This window comes from Lonchura striata, chromosome 3 (genome assembly GCF_046129695.1).
Source record: "Lonchura striata isolate bLonStr1 chromosome 3, bLonStr1.mat, whole genome shotgun sequence".
NCBI lineage: Eukaryota > Metazoa > Chordata > Aves > Passeriformes > Estrildidae > Lonchura > Lonchura striata.
The window spans coordinates 29,283,903-29,311,735 of NC_134605.1; the positions used below are offsets into that span (position 1 = coordinate 29,283,903).

At 40.9% G+C, this 27,833-nt stretch overlaps 1 protein-coding gene and 1 long non-coding RNA gene across 4 annotated transcripts in view; one reads left to right on the forward strand and one right to left on the reverse strand.

Annotated features, from left to right (window-relative positions):
• The first annotated feature begins 1,107 nt into the window (after positions 1-1,107).
• On the forward strand, positions 1,108-21,579 carry LOC144246045 (uncharacterized). Of its 2 annotated transcripts, XR_013339685.1 has the most exons (3): positions 1,108-1,530; positions 17,530-17,745; positions 20,805-21,579. It is a non-coding gene; the product is annotated as an uncharacterized LOC144246045 (long non-coding RNA). The 2 variants fall into 2 exon arrangements; XR_013339684.1 differs by lacking the exon at positions 1,108-1,530 and having other exon boundaries at positions 17,054-17,745.
• Positions 20,124-27,833, reverse strand: part of ZFAND3 (zinc finger AN1-type containing 3) — a 140,740-nt gene continuing 133,030 nt past the window's right edge. For both annotated transcript variants that reach the window (XM_021550485.3, XM_021550486.3), the window contains exon 7: positions 20,124-25,692. In XM_021550485.3, the coding sequence (XP_021406160.1) occupies positions 25,538-25,692 (155 nt within the window). In that variant the 3' untranslated portion in view covers positions 20,124-25,537. The remainder of the gene's footprint in view (positions 25,693-27,833) is intronic.

Consider the following 27,833-nt stretch of genomic DNA (forward strand, 5'->3'; position numbering starts at 1 on the left):
ATTTTATTAAAAAATAAAAGCAGGTGAGTTAAGTAACAGTTTGTGGAGACAAGATCTCAAAGGAAGATTTACCTGAGTTACAATATGAGCTTCATAATGTAATAGAAGCTGAGACAGTATTTAGTTTTGTTTCTTTTACTCATTTCTTGCAGAGTATCTCAAGGAAATGCTGCCTAACTCCTGGGCAAGGAAAGACTGAAAATGGAAAGCAACCTACAAACTACTTAATGCTTTTTGATACCCACATAATACTGGCTGATATCCACCAGCCAGAAGGGTAATAGTGATATATTAAGGTTGACATTGTGAGCTTAACGCTTATGTATTTATGGGTTTACTATTTTGTGTTAGGATCCTTAGCAAAATACAGCTGAAATAACTAATTTGGGCATTTCAGGTGCCAGGTGTAATTTTGCATTAATAACTTCTGGGGAAAGTTCTTTCTCTGAAGAGATGGATAATCTACAATGGCCATCTATTTCTTTCCTTAGTATCAGTAATGTGAAACGTGTATTGAGCCTTGCTTTGTGAGAAGCCCTCTGATATCTTTGTTAAACATTGTCCTTTGCTATAGCTTTATCTCTAGCAACAAATCTGGTGTGTGTTGTATAGACAGAATGAACATCAAAACCAACTTATTTTATTGAAAGAAACCATTCAAATTGGAAAAGCGAATGTTATGCGAAAGGCGGTTTATCTGTCCCGGGGAGAGGCACCTCGCTCTGCCCGGCACAGGGCTGCGCTCCTGGCCCGGGATTCCCGCGCGAGGCACTGCCCGCCCCTCCCGGCGGAGGCGCCGGGAGAGCAGCGCTCCCTCGCCGGCTTCCACGCCCGGGCTCCGAGCCGACCCCGCTTTTCTCGCCTCCTCCTCCAGGGCCCGCTCCTCTTCCGGCGGCCGTACCCCGAGCGTTTCCCCCGTGCTCGGCCGCGGCCCCTCGGAGGGGCCCCCGGCCGTGCCCAGCGCCTCCTGCCCGCCCTCAGCCGGCCGGCGCTGCCGCCGGGGCCGCGATGGCGGCGCGGGGGCGGCCCCGGCAGAGGGAGCCGCAGACCGCCGAGCCCAGAAGGCGGCGCCGGGGCCCCTCGGCCGGGTATTCCCTCTCTGGGCAGGACGAGCGGCTCGGCGTGCCTTCGTCCTGTCGCCTGCGCTGGCAGAGCAGGGCTCCAAGCCCCAGGGGTGTGAGATGCGGCTGCGGCTGCCCGCGGGGCCGCGCATCCCGCTGAGGGGAAGGGCTGTTCGGAATGCCGGAGGCGGCCGCCGCCTGGAGCAACCTGGAGCAACCAGGCTGCTCTGCAGCTGCACCCTGCGATCTCTAATTCGTATCATTTGATTCGACAGTAATTCCATCGCTGTTATGTTCATTTACAAGAAGTGCCCTGTTACTCGTTCTGTTTCTGCCTGTTGTTTTCCTGCCTTTTCCAGTCGTGGTTCCATGATTTCCCATGCTGTTCCTGGGGCCCGCCGTGCGTGGCGGCTCCCGGCATGTCAGTCCCTCGTTCGGGTTCGTAGAGGACCTGCTCGTCCTTGCCTAGGTAAAACCACTATAGTCTTACCTGAAATCTCTTATTTCATTGTTATATTACCATGAAAGCTGCTTTCGTTTTCCCATCAGTTTAGTTTTGTACCTTTTTTTTTTTTTTTTTGTACCTCCATGTTTTTCCTTTTAAAAACAACGTGCTGTGTTTACCTTCAGATGCTCGTTTAGTTCAAGGAATGCAGGTAAGTACAGCTTCATTATGTCAGTTTCTAGGAGCTAGATACCAATTCAGCACAATGAAGTGCAGCACTTTAAATGCCAAAAAGGTTTCTTTTTAAATCACTTCTCCTTGGAGCTGAATTTGAAACCTGTATAAAATCCTATTTGTGCTTTTTGAATGGGCTGTAGGAAGAGCTGGGCATATCAACATGACTTTTAGAACAGTATTTCAAAGACACTTTGAAATTACTTCCAAAATAGTATTTGCAAAAAAATGATCCACAAGATCTAACCAGTAAGAAATTGTGAGTGCAAGGGTTCATCATCTATCCTGTCCCTTTTTAGAGGTCAATTGTTTAATTAGGAAACATTTGTCTGGAAAAAGAGCATTTGTCTAGAGTTCTTTACTGAGCAGAGATGCCTACAAAGAGAAGAGAACTTCTATTTCTTCCTTAATGCATCGTTATTTGTAGGAGAAGAGATGAAGGTATCATGGTATACAGCACCTTGTCAAAGAAACTGTGCAGCAAGTGGGAGACTGTTCTCTTTGCAACTTCACAACTTTCAAAGTCACATCTCTCTCTACTCCCAGAAGTACTCTTAAGCCTGCAGTTTACAGGGAGAGAGGCATAGTACTTGTTACCTGTGTCATCATCCAGAAAAAAATACATGAAAAATTTGGCACTGACACGAAGTACTTCGGTTGCCTGGTGCCTAGAGTTCTGAGAACAGATAGTTATTTTAACAGTTAATAGTGGTCCCTGGAGTTGTTCTCTCCTTCTCTCAGGTGCATATTTTAAGTCCTCAGGTGCTCTGTAAAAGCAGACCATTGCCATCAATAGGCAACAGCTGAGTGAAAACTGAGGGTTAGTAATTTGGGATCTTGATACCTCATGCCTAGAGCCCAACGAGGTGGCTTTGTTTTCCTCTTAAAAAGTAATCAAAGAAATAATAATCTGATCCTCTTTTTCAAGATTTCCTGTAAATATGGCTATTTCTGTATATATCTGAATGGTAAGATGATTTTTTTTTTTTCTAGTGATACAAGTGGCTGCTTTGGAAATAATAAGATTATTTTTAAAATAATGTTTTAATGTCTAAATCATGCCAGTGTATAAGCATGGTGAAAATTTCAGGATGGAGATTTTAAAGCTAATGAAAAAATTATGTAAGCATATACATGTGTCAGATATGGAGATAAAAGTTACAGAAAGAACTTCCAAAGTTGGCTTTACACATATTAACTTTGTTGTTGTATGCACAAAAGGCAATTGCACAAGAGGTAATAAAATAATAGTAATAATGATTTGTACTAGGTAATTGAAATTTATGAAGTGGTTTTGGTGTCTCTAATAAAGCTGTGATGTTTTCAAGTAGAACTAATGAGTATGATGGAAGTGACTAGCATGAATAAACTTAATGTTGCTGTCAACAAAGATAGTAACATATTTTTTAAAGGTGTCTGAATATTAGTATCCTAAGGTAGGAATGCAAGTCACACTTCTATTTGCTTTGCAGCTTAAGTCAGAAATGGGATACTACAGTCTTTCATCTAAACACCCTTTTCTCCGACTCAGTAAAATCTTGGCTGCTCTTAACAAAAACCATGTAAAGTGCTGATGTGCTTCAGCAGTACATCCATGCCTGGGGCATGTTCCCCAAACCAGTGTTGTGTTTAGCTACTTGATTTCTTTTTTCATGTTCATACCACTCTTACTGTACCTGTTCATTACTGTTGAGTTCTGGTGTGTATCCATTATTCTGAAGTAGTAGACTAATGGCTTTGGAATCAGGTGTCTCTGTCTATACCTTTGAAGAGGAAAAGAAAGAAAATCTCTGAATGTGTAAATGTTTTTGTTTGGGTATGGATCACTTTTTAAAATGCTGGCTTTGTGTTTGGGGTTTACATTAAGGTTACTTTTTTTGTCTTCTGTACCCTAGGATGTATGTAGCACTTGATAGCCAGTGTTTTTTCGCACCAAAACAATTCAATTGCAAGTCAGGTAAATACCATCCAAATAGAATGGTCCTTACTTTATATGTTTTGTGGGGGTTTCACCTGGATAGTAGACCTCTATCTGGGAAGGGTTTGCTTTTCTTTATGTTCTTGCTTCATTGCAATGTCCATCTCCTAAGTACATTTACTGTAGGATAGGATGAGAGAGTAGAGAATGGATTGTTTCAGCTCTCTCATTGATTGGATTACTTTTTCTTGCTGCATAAAGTTACTGGATTGCAATGGTGTGGATTATTGGTGGGTTGGAGAGACACAATTGGGAGAAAGAGGAGCAAACTCCAGAAATGAGGTAGAGGAACAAGTGTGTGAAATTGTTGTTGAGATGTGGTGTCAGCTGAAGCTCTGCTGTAAGCAGTGAGGACTGCTGGGGACACAAAGGTCGTGAGTCAAAGTAACATGTATTGGCAGAATAATGTATCAGTATTTTGAGAACTAGATAGATGGAATTAGGTTCTCCGTTTCCCTCCTCTCCCATTCCTTCCTTGCCTCCAGCTGAGCTTCTAATGGAAATATTGGGAGAAGGGGAAATGGGAAGCAGCAGAAGGATGTTTATTGCTGCTTGGTAGGAATGTAAATTAAGTACCTAATGATGTGCATTGAATAAATACATTTTGGGTTTTCTTGTCTTACTTAGCACAGCTTGCTACTCACAGCAAGCTGTGCTAAGTACCTCTGCCCTTCACTCACACATAAGCATGTGCGAATTTGACCTTTTCCTAGGAAGGTATCACCAAACTTAATCTTGGTTTCTGAGCATCTCCCCCTTTTGAAGGAACCAGAAGTTTCTGCAGTCAGGAGAGTTGGTGTTCCACCAACACTTGTCATTTTTATTAATACAATGCAGTGTGGGAATGATGGGTCTGGTTGCCAAAGCTCTGGAAACCATTCTTTTTGAAAGTAAGAATGTAGGATTTTGGAAAATCTGTAAGAGGAAATGGAATGGTGGTGCTCCTCAACACCCTTTTCTTGGGGGGAGCAGGGGGAAATTCTGAAATATCTCAGGTGTGGGGCTGACTGATGTTCACTGCCTCCAAATGGGCTCCTCACAGCAGGAGAGACAGTCTACAGTAAATGTGCCAGAAAGCTTCACAGCTTTTTCTTAATCTGCATTTTTAGATGGAGTTTTAGGCGGTATGAAGTGGGAATGCGTGGCCTCGCAGGCAGAAGTCGCCTGGAGGGCCGCCTTCCCAAGAACGAACTCCTTGATCGGTGCGGCTAGCTCCTGCAAACCACCACACGCTCGAGTTGCAGGTGTGGTAATGAAGACTAACTAGTGAGCAAGAGAGGCTGGCTGCTTGAAATTCCAGCTCTGTTTATTGAGGAGCAACAAAACAGGCTGAAGGACTTAGAAGCAGCAGCAGCTTCAGTAGCCACTCTGAGTGAGGGAGAGGCCAGGGTGTGTAACTGGGACAGGGTAGGAGTGGTAACTGTTGAAGGGAACCAACCAGGGAAGGGACAAGGGGAGGAGCAGGGATGGGGTGATCAGGGAACAACCAATGGAGCGTCAAGGGAGTGGTTAACAAGGTACAGGGGCCAATGAACAAACACAGAACAATGAACTTTCTAGAACATGGAACTGAACAGTGACTTGATGGACAGAAAAAGGAGTGTAGTTTTGCATACGATGGTCTCCTCCCATTGCATCTCAATCTCCTCATTTCCCTTCCCATATCCTACAGGAATGTTCTCCTCTAGTAAGAGGAAGAGGAAGGGTTCATTGTTATTTATTACTGGGCATGCTGAATTTGGCAAATGACAGGAAAAGGAAGCAAAGGGGTGATGACCTTAGGTGAGATCAGATCAGATCTCTCGTGCTGACGAGCTAAGATAATAATTGGACTGACACGGGCAGTAAAAATGTCATGCCAATTGACCTTGGAATTTAACCTAAGACATTGCCAATTTAACCTAGGAATGAGGAAGAGTGGTTCAGCTCTTTCTGAAAACCAAAGGAACCATAAAAAAACTTTCCATAAATATAGGTCGGCAGTCTGCATTGTACATGGACATAATGCCATGTACATTAGGTTTGCTATAGAAGGTGTTGTGACCCAGGCCCAGAGTGCAGTCTTGTGTCTGAATTAGGTCACACAGCCTTTTACAGCTCAGCTTTCTGATAGTTGCAGGTTCACCCTTATTTTGTAGGATTCTGTTCTTCTCTTGCTAAATAATCCAATTTGTTCCCACCCTAACATCACTAGCCACACTCAAGCCATCCTTGCTGATGCATACAGGAAACTGGGGCAGGATCTTAAGACTGGGAGCTGTCTGCTGAAAGCTGCTTTGCTCCATTTGGTATAATAAATTGCAAAATACAGTACAAAGCCTTGTCTGTGGCCTGCAATGTCTGTCTTCATGAAATAGTAAGGATGATGGGTGACTGCTTTAAGGCAAAGCTTCAAAAATATTTTGCTTGATATTTGGTTGGTTGGCATTGGTGGTTGATGTTTTTAAAATATTTCCTTCCATTTCCTTGTTTTATCTTTCTTGTTTTGCCCTTATGCACAGGCTGACCCTGAGAACTAGGGATTATCTGCTAGGGTGGTAAATCCAGCTCCTTCCCAAGCCACTGTCGTAGTTCTCACTGTCTCTCTGACAATCACTCAAGCAGGAAGGTGTGAAGAGAAGTACTGGCAAGAAGACGTGAACAGAGGAAAGACTTGCAGTAACAAAGATGCTTTGGCACGAATAGTTATGATCTTTTCCTGCTTGGTTAATTTCTTTCTGAACACCCAGATCCCTGAACTGTGTATTCTCTGGACATCATGTCACTTAATTATTTTTCACTGGATGGTAAAACTATAATTCCTGTAAATTAAAAACAGAGCTGCAAATGCGTTTGGTTTGATCTCTGTGGTGTCTGAGGCAGAGGAACAAGATTAATTCCCTCAATTAGATGTTAATTGATGTCTGAACATGTCTAGTCCTCAAAACAGCAAGACCACGTATAGCATAACCAGCACCATTAAAACAGCATTGCCTTCCCTCTATGCTCAGCAAGCGCAGAACGGGAGGAGGGGGATTCGCGTCTAAATAGAGCAGTGGGGGATGCTGTGAAATGAGCAGAAACTTGTGATGAGGGAGAGGGAGTGCAGCTGCCTCCTATGATTGTGAACTGATGGTTAAATGCACAGGGTTTTATAGGAGAACCATGGCTTTGTTTGCTGAACCTACATGTGCTTTATTTTCATTTCTTTGCTGGTCAAGTCTGCTTGAGATTCGCATCATAAGCAACTTCAAAGGTTTATTACAAAGTGATGAAATATGTAATAAAGAAAAGAAAAAAAAAACCCAGAAATTTTCTTTGGCCTTTGGAAAACCATATACTAACAATTTTGATTAAATGGAATAAGAGGTCATTGAATCTGGTCTTTTACCTACTGTGTGTAACAGTTTCAGCTACATCCATTTCAATAATTAAATTCTGTTTGTGTGCTGCCTGTGCCTTATATATAAAGCATCATGCACTGTATATATTTCATTTTGTTTCCATTTTATAATACAGTAAAGATCTTTTTCAACTAGAATAGATGCTAGCCTTGGATACTGAAGTGCTGAATAGAATAATAAATCCTGTGCATCACTAGTTTGACTTTCATCTAAGAGTCTGAAAAAGCTTTATAAACATCAAGTAATCTTTCCAGCATGTCCATTACAACTGCAGAATATTACCACTGCTCTGCAGCTATTACTGTTATTTTGTATCACTGCATCTAAGGGCCCCAATCAGACTCAAGACTGTACTCTGTATTTAATAAAAAGTTAAGCCCTGTCCCAAAAATATTTGAACAATTGTTAAAAAATAGAGGGATAGGGGGCAGAGAAATGCAGGATAACAGTAGAAGGGGCAGATAAAAATTGCAGCTTGGGGAGTGACCAGTGTTGGAACAGCATGATCTATCCAACCATTGTGTCATATATCTTGTGGGCAATGCACTGAAGATGAGACCTGAAGAATTTTCTCAGTGACACTGTAGATTTTACTGTGTGACTACTTTTGTGTTTAAAGGGCAGCACAGAAAGAGCCTGAGGCACACTTGACTTGATGAGCCAATTAAGTTTGCCTCAACATTAGGACAAAAATCTGCATGGAGGTAACTGAACTGTGAAGGAGTAAAGGCTGTTGTATTACGTGAGGCAGTAATGTAATGAAATCAGTAGGCTGAGGGAAAGAGGAAAATAGTGGCCAGTCCCTTGCTCTAACAGAGGTGACAAATGGAATATGGATAGACCTCACTGTCCCACCACCTTGTGATAATCTCAGCTTTGTATTTCTGTTTCCAGACATGCTTAATGAGGAATTTGCAGCAGCAAAAGGAAAGCACAAAGACTCTACCACCATGTGTATTGTATTGTACAGCCTGGTCACCTGCGGCCCAGCCAATTAAACCACAGCAGGTGTGGAGCAAGCTCTTCTGTTGGTTTTACAACTCCAGAAACAGTTTTAGGGAGCAGTGTCTGGTATGTTGAGGCTCTGCAGTGCTTCTGTGCCACTTGAGATTATACCCTCGCATTCTTTGTGTACTTTATCAAGCAGGGCTTTCACTAGTGTTTTGGGGGAAGGAAGAAACTTCCTTCTGGGATTTCCTCCTGGCCTAGTGCCACTTAACACCTGGGCTGCAGAGACAGTGCTTATTTCACAGCACCCCTTACATGGGGGTGGTGGGGTGTGAAGTGCTACTAAGCCATCCATAGATGATTTCTTTATTGCTAAGCTGATAAAAAAATATATTGACTGTCTCTCAATTTACATCTCCTCTACTGCAGCAAAATTTCAGATCTAACATGGGTTTTATACTTTCCATCTTGGGTCTCTTAAGATGCACATTCTGACAAGCATCTACAGAAGAGTTACGAATTTTACCCTGAGATGTGTTCTCCCACTGCTCATGCCCAGTTCTTACCAAGGGCAGAGATCACAACTGACTGCTCCCAGCTGTTGAGTACAGAAAACACCTGGGAGAGGAGAGCGTTTGTGATTGCTGTGTGCAGCTGCTGTTGGACTGGACCTCTCCTTTTTAGTTTCACCCTGTGACCTCATGTCTGTTTTTCTCATTTGTTTTCTGATCACCTGGCTGTTCATGGGAAAGCTAAAGCAGAATTTATTCCACAGTCCAAATCTAGACAGCAGTCTGGTTTTTTTTTGAGTAATTACTGTCTGTCTCCTTTCAGCAGTTCAGACAGGTCCAGGTCATCCCTGATGTAAGAGTACAGATGTGAAGAAAGCTGTAACATTGAAAGGACACCTGTCAGTAGAATATATGCACCTGGATCAACAACAAACCAAGAGAACCCTCAGAGCCCTAACACTGCTTCTGCCAGCCAGACTGTGGGATCCCAGGTGCTTAGATACACATTCTCCCATCTCCATGTCACCCTGGACTCCCACAGGCTTCCTTCATGCCACAGCTGCAGCTTGTGCTTCCACAGTGCCGGGTCAGGTCATTAGCCCAGGTTTGTTAGCCTTGGCCCGTTTGCCATTCCACACTGTTCCTGCTGGCAAACCTTGCTGCTGAGATCTGCCTCAGTGCCTGCAGCCAGTGGTAAAACATGAACCTGCTGAAATCTTTTTACAGGTGTTTGCCCTGTTCCTCTGCATTGTCAGTGGGCTGGGGCAGCTGCTGTGTTGGAGGGTTGGGGTTCCTGAATCCTGGGTAATGAATCTCTGCCTCTGTTGTGTAAAATGTGTGTGCTTGAGAAACTCCTCTTGTGAAGCCTATGCTCCTTGCAGTCTGCCATGCTATCCCTGACTTTAATCTAGAATCTCAAAGACTTGGTGGTCTAGGGAGATGTCTTCTAACCCAAGGATAGTGGACCATGATATTAACATGAGGCTGTGCCTTGAATGTTTCAAGTCAGGCTGGCTTTGAAATACTGGCTGTTGAATCCTTCTCTTCCTGACTAGTGACCTTCCAGAAAGTTATTTGATCCATCTGGGACTTGCAGAGGTGAAGGAAAAGAAGGATGATACTTTGGGTGAACCTTTAATATAAGTTAATGTGGTATTCCTTTTGTGTGTCTTGTTTTCCTATTCTAGTACACTTCTCCTTGTTAGGCTACAATATCTGTGTCTCATTCTGATGCAGTGGGATTTCACATCCATTTTAGTGCCAGACTGTTGACATGAGCAGTGCAATATCTTGCAGCTGGTCTCTTTGAAGATGTCACTGGAGTTGAGGAACCAGCTCAAAGGCAATCAGTCAAGCTGGAAAAAGATACTGATTGCATAGATCAGAGTAGCATTTTGATTGGCATGCTGGCCATCTGCCACAGGCTGGGATTCTGCTAAATTTTGTGAGATAATGCAGGTTCAGATCTGGTCAGTTCTTAGGTTGGAGAATGCTGAGGGAAAAGCTTGTGCTGCAAGGAGTGTAGTTCTTTGATGGAGGAGCTGGCATTCTTCTCTCTTCCAGGGCTGGCAGCACTTTGCTGTGATAACAGGGGATGTTGTCCTTCTGGAAGTGGCATCATTCATGCACTACATGAAAATTGCATCTGGTTTATGCGGCACTTAAAAACTTCCCAAGGCAGGGAGAATATTATTCTGCATGGCTTGTTCAAATTTCCATGTAAACAACTTCAGTGCTGCCTCCCTAAATCTACATTCCTATGATAACAAATGTTTGAGGTGCTGTGTATGAGGGCCTGTGTTTGCAAGAGGAGGAAAATGCATGTGAAGAATTATTGAAGTGCTGGTGATAGATGGTACCTTAGTACAAGATTGTAAGCTAGGCCGCTTGGAAGTGGTTTTACTTTGCATTTGCAATGGGTTAAGGGCACACCATGGCCTTGGCTGCTGCTGCTCAGTGGACAAGCTCTGATCCACTGTACATCACGGTAACTCAATCACTTGCAGCTCCATTCAGGATAAAGACAGAAATCTCATTTGAAAATGACTGGATTTTTTCATGCCAAAGAAATGTGCAGTGTTGCCAGCGTGCTCAGAGGGTGATGAATCAGTGATTAATCTCTCTTTAATCCACACGTTTAATTATTTTCCTGTGTGAAAAGGATTGGGCTTTGTTTACCTGTGTGTAGGCAACTCAGCAGGAGAAGAGTACTCTTCATATTAGAGGGTTTTGTTTTTTTTTTTTGAAAGAACAAATTATTTGTGATTGGGGCTCTTTGCAATTGAGGCTACATCTAGTGGTAAAATTTCAGTAGTAGAGTGAATGTTTGGATTTTTCTAGTGTAAAGAATAATGAGATGTTCTGATGCCTTATATAATCTCCAAAGGGCATATCTCTGATGCTTGTGGCATTCTAAATGCCATGTGAAGTATTTCACTGCTCTGATCAGTAATCGTTTGGCACCAAGGCTTTGCATGGGATTTCTAACTCTTCTTTGTTGCATTTAGACTTTGGCTTGACTGCAGAAACTCCTAGCAAATACTTCTGATGATATATTAGCATTTTTGCTGCCTTTTAAAATCTAAAATGAAAAAGAATGTAATGAGCCACCTAATCTGTGCAGTACTTGCTCTCCTTTTCTTACATATAAGAAGAACTGCTCTTTTTTCCTTTTGCACTAATTGGCTTGGTTTTCCCTTTATGCTGCTGAAGTTAAGATGCTGCTATGCTCTTGCATCAAGGAGGAAAAATGGCATGTGCAATGTAGGTCAGCTCAGCTACCACTGAGAAATAGGTACTAATTACACCTATATTTCACCTGCATCTTAAATGACAGAATTTTTTAAGAGACAGAGGGTGGGGGCCAAAATTAACTGTTGTAACCAAACATGTATTTGAATGGAAAACCTTCTGGCTAATTTTTTTTTGCCTGCTGGGTGCCTGTTTTACAAAGCCATTAAATTATTTCAAATGAGAGAAGAGAGCCTAGCCAACATATGCCATCTCAGCTGTTTTTGGATGGTGAGGAAAGATAGATAAAGGGGTGCTGCATTGCTGTAATTAATGAAAGAAGATAAATTTATTTTTGCTATTCAAAAAAGCTCTTCGGTTCAGCATCTGACATTGAATGACTTGCACAGTTTTACTCGACTTCTGGAATTCTGATCTCAGTGGAGATGTATTGGAGAAGACAGAAATGGAACAAATTAGGAACCAAAGCCTTCTCCATGTTAACTAGTTGACTATGTCTATAAACACTGAACAACCCCACAGTTGCTGCTGAAGCTATTGCATGTAACAGCTATGGAAATTCTCAAAGCATGTCGATATAAAACATGTTGGCAGCTGAGAAAGGAAGCTGTAAAAAGGGAGAGCATTTAAAAAACTTTTGGGTAACAGGTTCCTACACCTCATTTAAAAAACAAACAAACATAACAATAGAGCTGTTATACAAACCACATCCCTCTGATTCCTGCACAGTGTTGTTAACAAGCGCCCTTTCCATTCCACAGTAAAGAGCAGCCATTCAGAATGAGCTGAGCCACTGCACAGGCTTTCAAGCCACCTGTCAAACAGTGCTTACCCGGCCATCACTGGAGACCTGGAGTTACCTCTGTGTTCATGCAGACCTGCTGTTATATCAGTTTCTCTATTACTATCATTTGTTGACATCAAGACATGGAGGTTATGGAAGATATTATTTATGCGACTGAAACATGCTGCCTTATTGGCAACTGCCTTCTGTGTGGATTTTTCATTGCAAAAGGAAGAACATTGTCTTCATAGCTCTTCATGGCATATTTTTAAGTTGCCCACAAAATCTAACAACAAAAATCCAGGTTTAATACTCTGAATTAAATTTAGTGAGCTCATTTTCCCCAGCTTTTCTGTTTATTCAAAATGACTTTTTAGTTATTCTTGGCTGCAGGAAATTCATTATCTAGGATGTATAGTAATGCAGGTTGGACACATCAGCTGAGTTGTCCTAGTTCTTGTTCAGAGTTCTTGTTTTTTGAGTTGTTTAGCAGATGCAGGTAGTACCAGATGCAAAGGGTGCAGCTGCCTAATTTGTTTCCTTTGCTTCTCTTGAGATGTGTTGCAGTGGAGTAGCAGCGAGGAAGAGCTCCCTGTGTGTCTTGCAGCTGCTACACGAGGGTGAAATACTGTTGGAAGTACTTTCTCTTGGGGGTGGCAGGGTGAAAAGCCATTCTTCTCAGTTAGAAAATCTTTAGCAGAAAAGATCAGCAACATGCGTAGGGAAACCCTAACAGAGACAGAGTTCCTTTCTTTTTCCATAAGAACAGGGTGATGTGAAAGGGAGAATGCTCTGAAACTCTTTATTGACTGCCTTACCAACCAAATCTCATTTTTTTATCTATTTGAAGAAAGGGCTTATTTTAGAACTTAATAAACTAGAACATCTCTTGGTTTAGAGATTGAGAGCTTCTTGGTGTACTTTGATGTGCTTACCTGAAAGAAAAGGTGGGGAGTTGTTCCACATGAATACTCAAGCTGTTTCAGGGTTCTGACACAGCCTATTTTTCTTCTCTCCTTTTCCTTTAATTGGACAATTGGAAAATAATGAGGAAGGTACACAGGACAGGCTACCTGGATCAATAAAAATGTCAGTTTGGCTGCATCAATGTAATAGGCAGGGCTAAAGTAATTTGGCTAAATAAATGAGTATATTTTGTGCGATATTGTGGTTGTCTAGAGCGCTTTAAAAGCAAAGATAACAACAGAGCTCAGCAGCTGGCAGTGTGATCTTAGAGCAGAAGAGACTTTGTCTAGTTTTCAGCAGGAAAGGGTCTTTATTCCAAAGTACTGGCTTTGCTGAGGCCAGAGGAGGGCTGTGAGGTTCAGCAGGGAAAGTTTACCTGGGCATGGTTTACCTGATAAATGGCAATTCTGCCAAATATAAGAAACAACCCAAGGCTTTGCTGAAGTCTGGTCTGTGTTGCTGCTATCTTTGTGTCATTGTGCCAGTACGGTGTTGACACTCAGGTGCTAAGCACTGTATGGATATTAAATCTGCAATCAGGGTACCACGGCACTGGATGTGTCCAAGACCCACAGATTAAATTGGTTGTAAGAATTCGACCAGACTTGATGTGGACAAGTACAGCCTAACTGCTGGCCAGGTTTGCAAGCCAGCTTGAGCAATGCCTTTGCAAGGCAAGCACTGCATGCTGAGCAATGCCCCAGTGAAGTTCAGAACTGCTTTTGCATCTGTGTGGAGTGGAGGGATAGTCAGTGCCACCATAGCTACCCAGCTGTTTGTTGTGCCCTCAGGACACAGCAAACAGACCCCCTTGTTGCTATAAAGAAGGGTTTCTTCTTTTGCTCACTTTATCTCCCACAGCACTTGAGCAGAATTCCATACTCCATGGTGTTGTAACATGGCTGCATGATGTTGTGCATTTGATTTTGGTCCATAGAACTGCCATTAGCAGTACCAAACGAAAACCCTTTCTGAAAGGTGACATTGTGTCAGTTAGTCTTTTCTGCCTAAAGAGATGGCAGCAAATGCATTTCCATGGCATTGATATTTGTTTGGGATTTTTAAAATTCTGTTAGTCCAGAAATTTACAGAAGTCTTGTGTAATTCCTGTGATGCTGCAGCATTCCTAAGAGGTTTTCTTTGGGAGGAATCTTAATAGTCAGGATAATAATCAGGAACTTCTGGTTTATCTAGGATCTAGTTTCATTCCAGCCACATACCAGAAGTTTTCATAGTTATTTGGTCTCTTAATTCTCAGCTTTAGTTCTCAGCTGCAAAATGTGGCAGTTCAATACATTTTGTCCACTTTATTAATAAACACAGATGTGAAATGGGAGTGCTACCAAAGACCTGAACTGTGGGAGAGGTAGCCATGTGAGATGGGGAGAATTTCTACTTTCAAGGCTGCTAAAACAAAAATGAAAGTCCTTTAAACCTTACCCTTCAGGTTCTGGGTCAACAATGTTCATGTTCTTCAGGAGCCACATACTGACTTTATTTATATTTAGAGTCACACATTTATTTTACTTTCTGCTATACACAGGTTGTTCTGAAATGACTACTGACAGCCTCTTAATAGCCTGTATGCAGCACTTTTTTGCAAGGATTTCTATGTGTTACAAATTGGATTGCACACTTTGATCCCTTTCCCAAAGGGCAAATACCTCTGGGAGGAATCCAACACATTTACAACATAGAAAGTAAAATCCAACACCCTCTTAGTGTGGGAAAGAGGAGAATAGTACCCTAACTTTAGGAAACTTGAATGGCTTGTAAAAAGTCAGTGTCAGTGTAATGTACAGCCCAGTCACCCTGGCTAGTGACCTGTTCTTTCAGTAATCTTCCATGTCTATTTGTTTTCATTTCTTGTGAAAATGAAATACTGAGTCAAAGCATTAGTTCAGCATGGAGCCAGGCATTTTATGTCAGTCCTTGACATTGTGCAGTCAGTGATGCAGGGCTCAGCTTGAGCAGAAAATGAAATGGTGGCAGATTTACTGTTCCTGTTCCTAAGGAACAGTCTTGTACCCGTACATCAGGTCACTGACTGAAACTTGCCTTCTGCAGGAAGCTCTGTGTCCAAAATGATAAAATGGGCACAGTCAGCTCACTAAACAGAGGCTGGTTCTTGCCAGTTTTAAAAAACAGCATAGTAACTTCCCTTGTATGTCAGGAGGACATTCCACCCAAGTTCTGCAACCCATGCCCCACCAAACTTTCCAGTACCATCAAATACTGAGCCACCACAGCAACTTTGGACAGGAGTTGGTGGATGTTGGAAGTAGGCTTGTGTAGAACATGTATGTCCCTTCACTGACCTTTGCTCGACAGGTTTTCAGGACCTGAAACAAGATTTGGAGAATGGGGAAAGTGAAGGTTTCAAAATGGCCTTCAGCAGTCCAAAGCAACACAGCAACAGTTCTACTCTTTTTTCTTCCTCTTTGAGGGCTTTTGGTCAAGCATTTGCCAGTGTTGATCTGCAACTCAGAGGAGAGAATGTGAGTGGATGTTATTGCAGAGGAGCTCTTAAGCCCTTTCTACTGATGAAGGAGAGGGTCTGCAGAGTACAGGCAAGTCATGGCCAAGTGATGTAGGGACAGAGCATGGAGCTCACAAAAAAGGTGCCTTGGGAGCTCCAGCACAACCGCTGTACTGACTGTCTTACACATGGTTGCCCTTCTGTCCTGCCTACCAAAGTCAGTGTAGGAATGTCACAGTGACTTCCCTCCACACTAGCAGGGGGTTGTACCCTTTTCTCTGCGGAGAGGCTGGTGCGTAGGTCTCAGCCTGGCCTGGCCAATCTGAACTCCTATGATGCTGCCTATGACTTTGGAGTGACAAGGTTTGTTTGACCATCACACCAGAGATGGCATTACTTTTTCCTGGTTTGGCATAGTCAGTATGGGCAAGCACAGAAAACGGAGCTTGACTCTTTTATGTGGGTTGGTGTGGACTGTAACTCAGTATCAGAGCTGGCTACCAGATTCAGATAAATTTCAGATAAGTGGATACTTTAGAACCCATTATTACTTCTCTCTCCTTGCCAAATTACATTAACTAGTTGCTGAACTGAGTGCAGGTGAATGTTGCAGTTTGTCATCTCTGAAGAAATAATGCCTGTGTGAGACTCCCTTGTGAATGTCATAGGCCCATCACAACTCGAGGAATGTGACCAGGTTTCATATTCTCAAGAAGGAAAGATCCTTTTTATTTTGGGAATGGTTATGTGCAGTGTTTTAAGTATTAGTTGGCTTGGCACCTCACAAAACAAAGGCATTTATTACGCTTCTCTGTAAGACCTATGTGCCAGCAGAGAAATAAAAGATGGTTAGAGTAGCATTGTGTAAACCTGTTACCTGTTGCAAACCTTTGAAGTTCAGCTGCCTTTGTGGACTGTGAGAGTTGGTGTGCAAAGCTTGTAATGTTTGTGTGGCTGTGCTGGCACAGACAGGGCCCTAGTAGTCATGGATAATTCACATGGAACAGAAGCATGGCATGAAGAATGTGCCCCAGCCTGGAGTGAGCAAGTCACTTTATCACTGAGGCTTTTTTTAAACTGAAGACTGTTTACCTGGCAGCTCTCAATTAACATGCTGATGAAATCTGTGCACAAAGTTTACACAGGTTCCTTGAGAAAATTTGCTACTTTAAATTTGCCTGTTTTTCCTATATTTAGGGGATCAAGCCCTTAGCCATGTGCCCAAAAATAAATAAAAACTAGACATTCTAAGACTTAATGCTTTCATTCTTCTCTTACACTTTGAGTAGCAGTTATATAGCAATGGAATTACACAGTATCCACAAACTGTAGTTCACTGTTAAGCTCTCTCAAACAGAAAATTACACCAAGAAATCCATAAGCAGTAGGAGCAGCAAGGGTCAGACTGTCTTACTGTGAAGAATTACATAGTGTAGGAAGCCTATTGCCTTTTGGTTTTTTTCTGCTGTTAATTCCCTAATCTCAGCTCACATGGAGGTTTTTGAGAAATCAGAAATGTAGTGTTGTATTTGAAATGCATTGCAGTATTATAATTCTATTTTGGTACACTTTACACTAAACTTGTGTAATTCTTATAGTAGATATTTAACTCTGATATGTTTTATCTGCAGACTCCTCTCAAAATGATTGATCCTCCTTGCCTTTACTCTAGAAAGATGCTGAATGTTGTCTGAGGGAAACTGATCTGTGTTGGTGTTAAGTGACTGAATCAAGGCTGGTGTGAAATAAAAGCATTAATCTTTCTGCCATGCTGGATGTATGCAGACTGCATAAGGCCTAACATTTGTTTCAGTTCCTGTGGAGTGATTTAAGTTCCATAGGCTAGTTGAAGTTCCTTACCCACCTTACTGCTACCAGTCAAAGGCTGCTAAGAGAAAGCCACCACGGAATGCATGATTCAATTGCAGGTCAGCATTGTTTTGTTTAATATATCACATCTCTTCAGAAACAATTTTATTTTTTTGCAGAAAACACATGTTTAGAAAGAGGAGGTACAGTTCACAGCTTGACTGCTTCCATGGACTCGTGGATGATGGTTCCGTGACTCCTGAGATCTTTCAGGGCCTGAGGCACAGCACAGAACACCCCTCCAGCTGTCGAGCCAGGGGATGACTGGCACAGGGTATGCAGCTGAGGCAGCAGAGTTGGATTCACCTTTATTCTCCACATGGAGAACAGCAAAGGCAAGGAACTGCTTCTGATTTGTGTTAAGAAGTCTTGACTTGGGTTTGCCTGACATGTAGTTTCTATGTCAGTCAGATCTGCCTGTTTCAGTAATTAACACTTGAGCACTGTCTTCATGAAACTTGGTGTAAAAAACCAAACAAATGCACAGTTATCAAGCACATGCTGAAAATCTTAAACCAATCACTGTGATGGGATAAATGTTTAGCATTACTTGGCAAATGAGTGATAGCTTTATATTTTATCCACAGAATAACAATATTGGGTTAACAAGAGGAAGAAAGAACTAAAGCAGAACAGAGACAATTTTTTATTCTTGGTCTGGATGGGTATTTGGTACGTGCAGAGGTGCTATTAAACACTGTCTGTGTATCTCCAGTAGCTGCAGTATCAAGCTAGCTTAAGTTTCCTCGGATGGAGAAAGTCCACACTTAAGACCAAAGAAAGAGGGTTGAATTGGAAGTAGAACACAGCCTTAGTGTTATTTGCTACAGTGTATTAAAACAGCTCTAGGAGTTTCATATACTAAAGACCAGCAGTCATTTAATGTTTAAAAACTTTTCTTTACAGATGACAATATAAGCCCCAGCACCTTTAGATATGTGATCAGCTCGCCTGTTGTCTCTGAACATGACAATTTGATGTAGGAGTGGGCATTGTTGTGGATGAGGGAGAATTTGCAAAAGGGATGACCGAGAAAAGCTTATGGAAATCACAGCAAATCAAGATATGAAGGCCAGCAGGGGTGCTGAAACAGGCTGATAAATAGATATTTATTGGATAGTAAGTTTCAAATATCACATATTTACCTGCTCCCACTTGCTGCTTCAGGGGCAAAGTATTTATGTTAAGGTGGCAGCTGGAATACAGTCAGCATCATTTTGCTGATCCTGTACACATGCACACTCCCTCAGAGTTCTGTGCCCCAGGACAGCAGGACACACACTATGGAGAAAGATCAGAACTGCTGGTAGTCACTCAAACCTCCTACCTGCTCAAGGGGAGTGTTTTTACTGGAATTGTAAATGAACATGATGGTGGTTCCAGGACCAAGTCTATACTAGTTGACAATAATTTAACTACAGCTACTATTAGACAGGCAAATTGAGATACGGGGACAAGCTACTTCTCCCCAGAACACAAGCCAGACAAGGACTGATAATACACATGTGGGTGTGCAGGAAGTGAAAGCTGGCTTATTCCAGCAGCATCATTCTGCTACAGCCATTTGATGTCCCAGAATATTTGAGTGTCTACAGGTCCATGTACAGGAAATACTTGTGGAACTATTATTTTTGACAAGACCTGAGACGAAACAGTCAAAAGGAGAAAACAAGGGGTATACAGAGTGATTTGAAAATAGGTGTATATCTGTAGAATTTCTAACTGCTGCTTCTCTGGTGAGTGTTTCTATCTATAGAAATGTCAGGGTCAGTGTGTGTAATGAAGGGCACAGTCTGTTTGCAGACAGGACAAAGGTCATAGCTCTGGCTGCTGTGCACATGACAGACTACCCAAACAAGAAGAACTGATGCAAAGCTGATACAGGTGGATGAGCTGAAACGTTTTTAGGTAGCCATCCTTTTAACACTCTAGTGTGGACAAGAGTGCACAATTAACAACAGTTAATTTTCATTTTAAACTACTGGAGCTGATTATCTTCCTCATGCTGCTGCTAAATGCAGCGTGTTAAAAGACTTCTCCAGAAACTGGTGTAGCTAAAACTTCCAGGAATCTAAAGCAAATGTGGTATAAACACTGCAGAAGGAAGAGGTGGGGGGAAAAAGACAAGTTATTGCTAGAATGAAGAATGAATTTATCTTAGCTTTAGCTCACACTCTTCCCCCCACCTCCTCTAAGAGTCTTGCATTTATGTGCTCCTTTGAAAAGCACAGAGATGAGACCGAGTATTTCAGGAGTCAGCAATGAGCCTTTCATTGAGCTGGCTTAAAGCAGCAGTGCTGATCATGCAGGCCTCTTTCAAAGGAAGATACAATGCTGTGCTTTTGTTTATTTTTTTTAAGATTTTATTAGGATTAGCTTTGTGATTCAAAGAGATCCTAAACAATCCACAAAGATAAGGACATACCAAAAATTTCAAGTGTTTCTTCCAAGAACCCTAAGGAGAGCTCCTTCTGGAATTGCACCTCTGATATGGAGGATGACTTCACTACTTTGCCTTCAGAGATGTCAACTTTTTTTTGTTTTTTTCTAAACAACCATTAGCTAGAATTTGGTTTTCCATCCTCCTTGTGTATGCTGGTAGAGGGAAGCAAAGTGTCTTCTGCAACTTGGAAAAGAATAAAGGGGACTAAGCAACAAGGAAGCAGTGGGTGTTACCTGTCCTTTCATGTGAAGGGAGAGCCACAGACAGGAGTAGGTCTCTATAATTTTATTCTCATTACTTACACAGTTACTGCACCATGCTACAAGTTATTAACTCAGAGCATCCTACTGCATGTTATTGGCTTTGCACAAATCTAGCAGAAAAAACCTTCTGCTTATGGTTAGACCATTGCCATCAACACTTGATACTATCTGAAGAACAAAACCCTTTTGTTAGAGGATGCAGTCATCATCATAATCTTTAAAATCTATATATAATTTCAGTAATCTCTTCCTAATGCTTCAGATGCACCTATTGAATTTGAAATAATTTACAGTTAGTCTTATAAGTTCTGCTTGTTTTTCTTCCAAAGAAAATAGCAGCATATTGCAAAATAGGAAGGTCCAGTAGCAAAATATGTAGCTATTACTAAATAATCCATCAAAAATATTTTCCTATTATGACGGTGCTGTTTCATTTCTTTGCATATAACATCTGTTGCAGAATTGACTCAGACAAACTCTGCACAGGTATAGTCACAAAGATAAAGCAAAATGGTTTTCTGTAGTACCAAACGAAAAAAGGTGGTGCTGTTTGGCAAGTAATTACCTGCTTCTTTGCTATTTTATGATCCAATCTGACTTGAAGAGAAAGGTGGATGTGATCACTAAGCATTTGTCATTTTGCCATCCTCTGCCTCCTGTTTTCATGTCTTCTTTTGTCTTTACTCAGCTTCAGAGTGGAAGATGAAGCATGCAGAGTTTATGGGAAGATGTTTGTGAACAGAATCATAGAACTGAAGTTCAAAAACCCCAGAGCCCAAAGTCCTCAACAGGTGAATTGTGTTTGCATTATGTTTCAGTTAACTGAAGAAAGAGGCTGCCACTGCAGTAAAATACAAGGAAGTCATCACTTCTGTAGACCAACACCTGTATTTTAATCTGCTTGAACTAAGGTTCAGGGACTTGCAAGAACAATGAAACTGATGCTTTTTTTTCAGTGGGGAATACTGAAAAGCCTAAAAGAGGAACATTCAAGCAGAACTACTTTCAAATGCCCAGCTGCACATCCTAACTGCTTCAACAAAAAGGAAAAATTAATGAAGATGAAGAAGAGTCCTTCTCACTGATGTGTATCAGCAACATTAAAAGTGGCTCTTTCCAGCAGCAGTGACATTTGTTCTTGGAAAACAGCTCCTGATAGTGAAAATAAAGCCAGTTCACTATGTAAAATGTGCACTGCAAATATTTTTGAGCAGTTTAATCTTATGCACTCTTCTTTCACTGTGACCATTTTGTAGTAAAGTATGTTCAGACACAGCCTTAACTAACTATAATCTTATGAATTGGTCATACAAAAACGACATCCTTACAGAGCAGCTCCTGCCACCACAGCCTTTGTGTTGAACCAGATATATTATTTTTGTTCCTTATGCAGAATTCTAACGTATTTGAGTAACAAGATAAACATGTGGTACCAATAAATATAGTTAATTTTAAAAAGTGCAGTCTTAAATGTTTCCATTGGTTTTCTAGGAATAAAAGTTTCCAGGAGAACATGAATTTATTTCCAGCATGCAGTGGCTACAAGCTCATTGTTACATTAGATTACTTTGCTTAGACCGTCTCTTGGCTGTTCTTCTGGTGATGGACAATAGCAGTAACTACAATACAACAAAGAGAATGTTACTACAATGCATCAGAGAACTTAACTGTCTACACTTCAACTGTGAGGACAGGTACTGTCAGATATTACACTGGTATACTTCTTGGAGTCTATTACAAAACCTGTATTTTTATGACACAGTTAATATCAGTTTTCCTTCCTGGTGAGTCTTTGTACTGAAATAATCATTGTAAGATAAAAAAAAATGCTCTTATCCCCTAGAGATTTATATCTAAGATGTAGTGTAATCACAGAAGAAACTGAACACCACAGTGAGTACAAAGCCAGATATAAAGAGGACATTGTATTCACTAGGCCAGGGGATTGCAATTTGTCCAAAAGAAAAGTTAGGCAAAATTTAAGTTTTGAATGTATTTATCACCTGCCACTGAGTTGATAAAAGCAGCTAATCCAGACTTCTGGATTGCTGGAATTGTACCAGGACTCTTTTCAGGGTGTTTCCTGTGCACTACTGAAGAGCACTTCATGTTTGCAGGTACTTCATGTTACAGATGTGCTGCCACTCAGTCAAGACCCAGAGCTGCTTCAAAACAGAAAGGTACACAGCAACATTCCCAGGCAAGTCTCATTTTTCCTAGAAGCCCTGGCTCACACCTAGACATAGGTTTGAAACTGGATGAAAAGGCAGAGCTGTTTTATGTAACTTACCTTTACTAGAACACAGCCATCTTGTTCAAGAATCATGCAGTTTTATAATTTAAAGTACCGTAAGAATTTGAGGAAAAAAAAAATGGGTGTGACCTGTGAATCAGGCACAATTTCAATTCCAAACGATTTTCAATTTTTTAAAAAAATGATTATACAAAAAATGAGTTATACATTCTCTCTCCCTCTAATAAGGAAATTGTGGGGGTTTTAATTAGCCTTATGTTTTTAGCATCTAAATGTTTAAGAAACAATAGTTATTATTTCTCTGTTTATCCATTATGAATATAGCTCATTCTGATCTGGAATACAGCTATTCTAGGTGAAGCTGTCAAAGTGCGTGAAAGAACATTTAAGACATTTTAGTGATACAGTGTACACTATGCATTTGACTTGAAGAGTATGCACAACTAATTCCTTTGATTACTCTATCTAACCTCAAAGTTAAATGGACCAAACTGGCTACAGTAGATTTGCTTACAAAACAAATCCTTCAATTCAAACCCAGCAGAAATACTACCCTTCCAAACCTGCATAAGGTCCTGTCCACTCTTCACCAATTGTAAATTCAGCTTGAAGTTCCTGACCTAACCTTGGTCTTTTCCCCGTTCATATTTCTTACATGAATTTACAGTAGAAATGGTGCAAAATAGCAAGACCTGTTGGAATAGGAAGAAAGGATTTCAAACTTTAATCTGATTGGTTTAATTTTTTTAGCATGAGGAAAAAGAATAAAGTTACAAGATTCTTTTAATATTTTCACAATGTTAAACTAAAACTGAGCTCTAGGCTACATGTGTAAGTAAATCTAGAACACAAAAGGGTTAAATAAGATCTTCTTTTAAGATACAAGAACTTAAGCTTTCTTTATGTTTAACAAACTTCACAGAACAGATACTGCAAAGGAACAACCCCCTCCCCAACTTTTTGTTTAAAGTGAACATTGTCCATAATACACATGAACTTTAAGTAGTGTCCTCTCAAGAGCCACCTTGAAACCATCTGTGCACTTGTAACGAGATTAAAGAGAATATTAAGGAGGAAGAAAATAGCATCTTCAGTATTAATGCAAGAAAAGTCTTGTGTATCAATCAGAATGCCCATCAAATGCTAGGATAGGATTTTGTAGGAAAAGAAAGTGCGTATCACAGCAGCTGCCAAAATTAATGTATTTTTAAACTCCTCATGGCAAATGTAAATAATATAATTGGACTGTCCCTCTCACCAGGACCACTTCCTGAAATGCAGTCCATTACAGAAGCTTTTGCTGCTAGTTAATATTCTTGAATAAGAACAAGAAAAAAACCAAAAACAAAACAGCTTGTCTTCCAGGCAGCTTGCATTTATAATGACGGGACATTTCTGATTTGCTTCATGGTTAATGCTAATACAGTCAGATGCTGAGTGTGTCGGAGAGACATATATATATGTGTATATATATATGTATTCTTTTTAAAATTAGTTGTCTAATCGTTAAATGTTCCTAACTGGCTACCAAAGTAACAGTATAATTTGGCCTATAAGGAGTTAATTACCTGTAACAAGTAGAATGAAGGATGACTCATACAAGCTGGGGTTTTCCAAGTGACAGGTTACTTCACCCACAATGTTTCACATCTGCCCAGTATTTGAAGATGAGACAAAACCGATCCCTCCCTCAGGTTTTCTTACAAATGTACCCACTTGTTAATAACTTATGAATTGACTGAGAAGTTAAACTCGTTCAGGATTAAATGGACAACATCGGCACTAATAATTTTTGCCTGCATAAGCCCTGTATGCAGCAGGAGACAGCCAAGTTATGATGTTTGATTTTATGTTTCCAAAGTGGCAAAGCTGGTGCGTTTCGGCTCAGCTCAGCATGACACACCGTGACACAGAACCAAGGCTCTAACCAGATCCAGGTCATGCATTTCACATCCAATTGATATACTCACTTTGTGGGCAGGGATTTTCCTGGGCACGTTCAGCTGCATAGAAGGAGGGCTGGTGGAGCCCCTTTGATTATCTCATTGACACTCAGAATTTGAGGAACACAAGCTCATTCTGACAAAGGGTGTTTTACAGGTTGTTCCCCAATACTGTTACTGAATTCCATTTGCTACAAAATGTCCTTTTTCCCCCAATATGTAAGTCTAGCTACAGAAAGTCAGTCTGTAGAATCCAGCCATGGCTACTGTGCTGTGAATTAGCCTTATTTGATCAATTATCAGATACCTGCACTTAGCAAAAGGCAAACAAGAGCCAATCAGGTTTCAGCCAGTGGGAATGGCTGCACTGCTCAAGGTATGTGGAATCTGTTCACATACCGCACAGAATCTCTGTGGATGCCATGTAAAAAGTTATGCACCGTTTACTGCTCCAGGATGGAGTTGGCTTTAAAGAGAGATCACAATTTAACAGAGAAGAAAGCAAAAAAAAGAAGGAAAAAAAACCCAAACCCTGATAGGTTCTTTATAGTAAGATACATATAAAAATTTTTCATAAGAATCTCTGTCCCCCTTTCTTTTTGGCTTCCTGGGAAGAACTGGAAAGGTGTTCCTACCCCAACAGAATCCCTGATGCTGGTGACACTGCCTAACTCAAAAGCCACATGCGATGAAGGCACAAGTGACCAGTCAGGTCTTCTGGGCCTAAGCAGCTGCAGTTGCTGCTCTGAGTAGTATTTCACCTCCTCAGGATTCAGTAGCAGTGAAGAGGTGAAAGGCTGCACATTAAACAGTTTGTCCAAAAGCCATGTGCATAGCAAACTTTTACACCAGCTTCTATACAACTATTTGTTTTAACTCTGCAGCTGGAATGTTTCCAGCATAAGGCTTTTAGAGTGACTCCAGCAATAACAGAAGCCTTTGGATTTTTCTTGCTTTGTTTAAATCCACTAGCCATACTCAAAAATAGTATTTCTTCATGTTTTATTTTTATACAGTGGCTAGCAGGCACCTTAGTAACCAGCCAGAGATAGATTTCAACCACCATCAATCTCTAAACTACAGTATCAGGATGGCTGGCTAAAGGAAGGAAACTGATTGGCTGTAGTCTGAAACTTGCCTAGTACAAGGTGTCTGGCTAACTTTGTCCTAAATAAGGCTAACATTAGTGAACTAAGAGAACAGCATTTGGTTGCAGTCTTGCACTCAGGAACATCCTTCGCCAATGCGTTGGCAAGATCGCCCTACTTTCCGATCCAGTTTCACCATTTTCATGATGGCCTCCTCGCGCCCGCGGCCCATGTGATCGAATGTGCAGTCGTGCTGTTCAGGCAGGCGGTGCAACATGCAGAACACGTAACCTGCCAGAGGGAGACAAAAGACACGGTTAGGGACTGCTTACAGAAGTGGCATCTCACCTGAACCACAAGTGAAGAACACCCTTGTCTACTAGGGGATTACTCAGTTCTCAAAAATTCACACCAGTTTAAAGCTTTTACTTATTTTCTTACAGGGTAAGAATATTTATTTACTGCCTTTTGTTGAGAATTTATCAAGTCATATGAGATTTGTGGTGTTCTTTTGCAATGCTCTCATCTTATACAGGAAACCTCCAAAATCATCTAGGCTATGTATGTCTACATAGTAAAAAAACTAATGCTTTTGGGTTTTAATCATCTTCGCTGAAATCTTTCCTACTTTTGAGTGGACTTTGTTGTCATTTCTGAAACTCATGCCTATGGTACTCTAGGGTGAGCTCCCAAGCACATTTTCAAGTCAGAACTGTTAAATTTAAGCATTTTTCTTCTTCCTCACTGCCAGGATTGGCAGTGACAGCAGGGGAGTTCACTGCTCCTTCGCTATGCATACCGCATACAAAACCAAGTATGGTTCATCTAATATCGCCTATGCTGGGATATTTTTCCTGCTTGATGGTGCAAAGAGTAACACTGCCTCTTGAATGCTTTACATTACTGCTGCTCCTTAAATGCTCGAAAGATATTCAGCCCACAAAATTATAATATTTGAGAGATGGAAAAGGATAAAAATGAGTGAGTGAATGATTAGGAGAGTGTTTTGTGCATATATACACATGGACATATATGAGAATATGTGTGTGAAGTAATTTAAGTTTCTGGACTATAAAATATCAATTGCAGGAGAGAACAACTTGCTACCTTTATAGAAGAGTGATTGTTAAGAAAACAGAGAGGGAGAAAGTCTTACATGGAATTATTTTTAAAAAGTGAAGAAAAATTGATTTAACTTTGCTCTTTGTTTCAGTAGCACCAGGCTATGAAAAGACATGCCTATTATCTGTGTCTGGCTTTGAAATCCAGTTCTAGGCACAAAGCCAAAAAGACAAGTTTTCTGTATTGGTATGTATAGTTAAGAAATATGGATGGAAAACACGCAGATTGAATTGATATGTATCTCAGCCCTTGTGATCATTGCCTCCAGTTCAATCTCAGTCTGGTCATACCACACTCAAATGTGACAAATATCTTTCCCAAAGTGACAAAAATTCAAGGTCTGATTGCTAAAATGAAAATATCCTTGGACTATAGTGCCAATGCTGAACACGCATTTCACTTAGTTCTGTCTCACAAGAAAGCAGGGTCTGAACACTTCCCTTATTTCTTGAAATAAGATATCAAATTGCTGAACCAATGTCCACTGCAGGTACAAGAATCATAAATACCTACCTGGATGAGCTCAAAAATCAAGTTCATAATCTTATGCAATGAATGTCTAAGAAGCAGATACAAGACACCATGAAGATATGGACTTGGCAGGGGGTGTATCACTCCCTTCTAAATAAAAACTGGTTTTAAATCCTAGCAGTTTTACAGATAATTTCCAAATGTTTAACAAGCGTATGTAAAAATGCCATCTAATGTTTCTGAAAAGAGGTCTTGAAAATGTAAACAATCTTCTGCACTGCTTCACCAAGACCCTTTGACAATTCTGTAAATGTAGTAAGGAAAGTACATATGCCACATGATTTATCACTTTTGAATGTGACCTTTCCATTGCCCCATCTCTTCCCCTTCTACAAAGCCTCGTGCAGACCAGCACAGCTTCATGATGTTCCTTTCTACCCTGCCACCCCTAATACAATCTATCCTCTGATTTGCCAGATCTTTATTTCGTTTTTGAACACCTTTTATTTCTTTATAGAGCACCTGTTTTCACATAGGAAAATCTGTACTATACGCTATATTTATTCCACATGACACTATTTATTTTTTCCTGTTCATCAAGGATTTTTTATGTATTCTTGAACAAAGTTTCAGTAAGTGTCCACAAAAAAAATGGCAGGTGGTTTTAATTTTTCCCAGAGTATGGGAATAGTATGTCTAATTTCAGCAACTAAATGATCTAAACCTGTTACTAATATATGTATATATATATATTTAAATATGTACTGCTAATTAGAACAGATAGTATCTAATGAAAGAATACCCAAGCTCACTTTGAATGTTACAAAAATAGTTCTGCA